Source organism: Myotis davidii, unplaced genomic scaffold, assembly GCF_000327345.1.
Source record: "Myotis davidii unplaced genomic scaffold, ASM32734v1 scaffold200, whole genome shotgun sequence".
NCBI lineage: Eukaryota > Metazoa > Chordata > Mammalia > Chiroptera > Vespertilionidae > Myotis > Myotis davidii.
This window is the reverse complement of record NW_006293700.1, coordinates 4,390,941-4,394,871: the sequence shown is the minus strand read 5'-3', so window position 1 is coordinate 4,394,871 and position 3,931 is coordinate 4,390,941. Positions and strand designations below refer to the sequence as shown.

Here is a 3,931-nt window from a genome sequence, read left to right as displayed (position 1 = left end):
CGTAATGTAAATATCTGATATGCAGGATGGTCTTAGGTGACCCTTGTGAAAGGGTCGTTCAACCGCCAAAGGGGTCGCGGCCCACAGGTTGAGAACTGCTGCTTTAAAGGAACCTTACTATCATGTAGACCTCCTCTACATATGTAAAAGCTAGGGGGTATTCTGTATCTATACAAAATATATGGGATTTAATACTTCCACAAGTACCAGTGATTGGACAAATCACTATGGGTTCTTTCAACTTTTATTAATACTTGATAAAGTAAGCCCCGTGAATTTTCTCAAACCACCAAAATATATGATACTAATGAGCCAGATACACTGAGATGACCTGAAAGAGTTCACTTATGTCATAGGAGGCACCCCACATCCAATCAAAAAGAAAATTTGGCTCTTGGGAAAACCAGACTCATTGTTTTTTGCCAAGTATTTTGTCAGATAACTGGATTAGAGAAATATTCAGTGCCTTGCTCATCTAGGAGGAATTACATATAAAAACCTAATCTAGAAAATCCAAAAGAGGATGAAAGCTCTTTCCTCATTAGAAGATCAGTTAACAAAGAGTGGTTCTGACTTGTGATCCGATTTTCATTTTGATTTTTGTAAGCCTGCAGGAGACAGGCACCTCTGGTACTACGGCCTCTCCCATCCCCGGTAAACCTACTACTGCCATCAGCAAAGGAGACGCCGCTCGGCCACTAACCTCAAACCCACACAGAAATGAGCTGCTCGTAAAGCAAGCACAGAAGGATAGAGAGATTTCATATGTGATTGTGAGTGTACCTTTCTGAGAAGATTCCATTCTGAAAAGAAGCAGTGTAAGCCTTTCTTCGGTCCACGGGCATAACGTCCACGTAACCACCGTGATTGCGAACCACCCCGGCATGGACCGCTGCTCTGCAGATGCTGGACAGCTGCGGGGACAAGGAAGGACCTGCCGTTAGCAACCCCCTGCGGAACTCGTCCGCTCGCCCTTCCGCTGGACTGGGTCGCTGACTTCTGTCTTTCCGTGGAAACTTGACGTTTTGTGCGGAGAGGAAAGTTTCGAAAGTCAGAGTTAAAGCCACTTCTGAGCCCGTCTGAGGGCAGAGCTCAAGGGTGGCTGCAGTGGTGAGACGCCCTCCCCATCTAATCTAGGGAAGGCATGCCATCCAAACACAGGCTTTCTCTGTTGTTGAAGCAATAAAATGCAAATCGGCTCCTTTGATCTCTTCTGGGCCCATTGATCATTCTCAAATCTCCGCCTTTGCTAGTCCCTCCTGGAGTAGCTCTGACCTAATGTTCACAGATTGTGTTATCAGAGCCTCATTTATTTTCAGCTTTACTTATAACAACTCAACATGCCTCTGTATATCTCTATGGTCCCTTTTCCAAGATACAGCATATATTAAATGGGGAGTTTTTCCCTATTAAATAATACAATATCTTCAGAGAAAATGTTCCCCAAATAGTAACCCCACTACCCCAAATATGAAGAACACCACAGCTTCCACCTAGATGTGCAATGTCTATGGCCACCCCCGTGTGAACGTCTGACTCAAGAGACCGGGACCGCCTGCTCTGTGATCATTGCATCGTGTCAGTTACATAATCTGAATTGCATGGGATTTCCATGGAGGAGAAAATTGTTGTTTCAGGTCCAGCACTTTCAAATTTTTTAAATGACTGACTCTCTAAATTTTAACATTTGCTTTAATGCAAATGTTCTGCTGAAATTTGTCAAGATAGCAGCGTACAGCCGGAGGCAATCCCACACAAAGAAACACCAACTGGTCCAGCACAAAGTGACCCACCTCCTTTCCCCACGGGCCTGTTCTGGTCCCACTGGTGTGCCCTTTTCTCATCGCCACGCACATGTGAGGGGCTTACCGTGCTTTGTGAAGTGCATCTTACGTGACCTTGCTTTATTACTGTGCTCTGAACCTTGCGGCATCCGTCAGTATTTATTAGATCAGAGAGCCAGAATGCCAAGCTGGTTAATCCTCTTCATGTTTTAATCAGCCACAAAAGGCTATATATCTAAACCCCACATCCTTACTCTCAGGAGGCATTTTATCCATCAGTTAAAGTCCCTTGCTGAATTAATATTTGTATCCAGTATGGTTCATAACAGATGGAATTAAGAAGAATTCCTTACACATTTCAGTATTTATCTTGCTCCCTCAAAAGAGGCATTATCAGCATTTTTTCCCCAAGGCAATGGAAGTGCTTAGATAGCACTCGCTAAATCCAAGCATGTAATATGTTTTGAAACTATTGCTTTGCCCATAACTATGCAGTCAGCAGGCATTCCGATTTGAGTTCAGAGATCAGAAGAGATTTTCTGTTCATGTCCACACTTTAAAAGCATTAATACATCATGGGGAAAAAATTTATCTGTGAAAACAGTGGAACATTGTTAATGGATGCGAGAAGTAACTTCACATGTCACAAATGAGAAATAAAACCTGACAGCAATAAAACATATAAGTTGTAACTCTACAGAGGAAAATAGAGGAAGGTGGGGAAGGGGAGAGGGAGAAAGAAGGAGGGAGGTGGGTAGATTGGTTCTCATCTCTCCATATCTTGCATTTACAGATGTAATATATTTTGTAGTGGTGGGAAGATTGGCAGGTGATGGTTGAATCTCTTTCTCTGCACTTATCAGTAATAGTAATCTTTATATTGCCAACTTATGCTTAAAAGTATCTACATAATAATACATAATTATCTGCTCATTTCACTGAAGAAGAAAGATAAAATGATCTCAGGATATAAGTCCTAACAAATCCTTCACTCTAGCAAAGAGACTTCTTATTGCTATAGGACTGTGGAGGATATTTTGAAAGATTTTCAACTAAAATGAAAAGTTTTGGTGCTTAAAGGGACAATGTGGAAAGAATGATTTCTTTGAAACTCTGATGATTCTAGATACGCTCATTCATATACACAAATTCATTTTTTTCAACAAATATTTATGTGCAAGGTATTTGCTTAGTTTCCGATATTACTCTGTCCTCTAAGTCAAGTCAGGGAGCCAGCCTGTCTTGATCACAACTGGGCACCCATCTAATCGTTGATGATAAAGTGATGCACGAAATGCCCAGCTGCTGCCCTCGAGGGACTTAAAAACTCATAGAAGAGGTGGGGAAACAATCATAATACCTCATAGAATCAGCTAAGTGCTAATAGGAGAAAACAAAGCAACAGGGTTGAAAGAAGGGCAACATCATCATTGGATTAGGAGAGAAAGTAGCCATAATTTAGGATGTGAAGAGTGACCATGATTTTGACAGAAAGTTAGAAAAAGGATGTTTTTGGGGTTTTTTTAAACAGAAACAAGAAGATATAAACAAACATGAGCACCAGCAAGTTAAATATCAACAGGACATTCAAGCTGCAGACAGCACACTGCAGAGCTGGAGCTTGGGGGAAACGGAGATGTGGAGAATAATTTCAAGGTAAAGCTGACCTGAAAGAAACGCTTGCATTGAAAGGAATTACCAAGAGAAGTAAGGTAGGAACATACATATTGCAGACCGCTCTTCACAGTCGCATTTCTATAGAATTCAACTGAACACGTGCATCATGATTATTGATTCCTATGAGTGATTTTGTAACTCTCTGTTTTAGAAATCTGTAATGGTCTCTAAAGGTCCGCCACACAAAATCCAAATTCATCAGCATGCATTCAGACTGTCCATTTATATGTTTCAAGAGCGGGATCCCTCTGTCACACTAAATTGGTTGTAGCCTTTTCAGCTTCCATTCTCACCAGTGCAAAGCAAACCTGTGTGCTCTGGCTCTGCTCCCTTGCAGCTTATGTGGTCTCCCTGCATGTCTCCATGGGCGCCGTTCACCCCACCTAGAATGTGTTCCTTAATCCCCTCTTCCAACCCACGCTTGAAACCTGGTGCTCACCTGTACCACAGCCATCACAGCAAATGCCTTG

At 42.1% G+C, this 3,931-nt stretch overlaps 1 protein-coding gene across 2 annotated transcripts in view; it reads right to left on the bottom strand.

Annotated features, from left to right (window-relative positions):
* The window catches only part of CRISPLD1 (cysteine rich secretory protein LCCL domain containing 1), a 38,051-nt gene that overhangs the window by 2,852 nt on the left and 31,268 nt on the right, over positions 1-3,931 (bottom strand). For both annotated transcript variants that reach the window (XM_006767339.2, XM_015566274.1), the window contains one exon: positions 784-914. In XM_006767339.2, the coding sequence (XP_006767402.1) occupies positions 784-914 (131 nt within the window). The remainder of the gene's footprint in view (positions 1-783; positions 915-3,931) is intronic.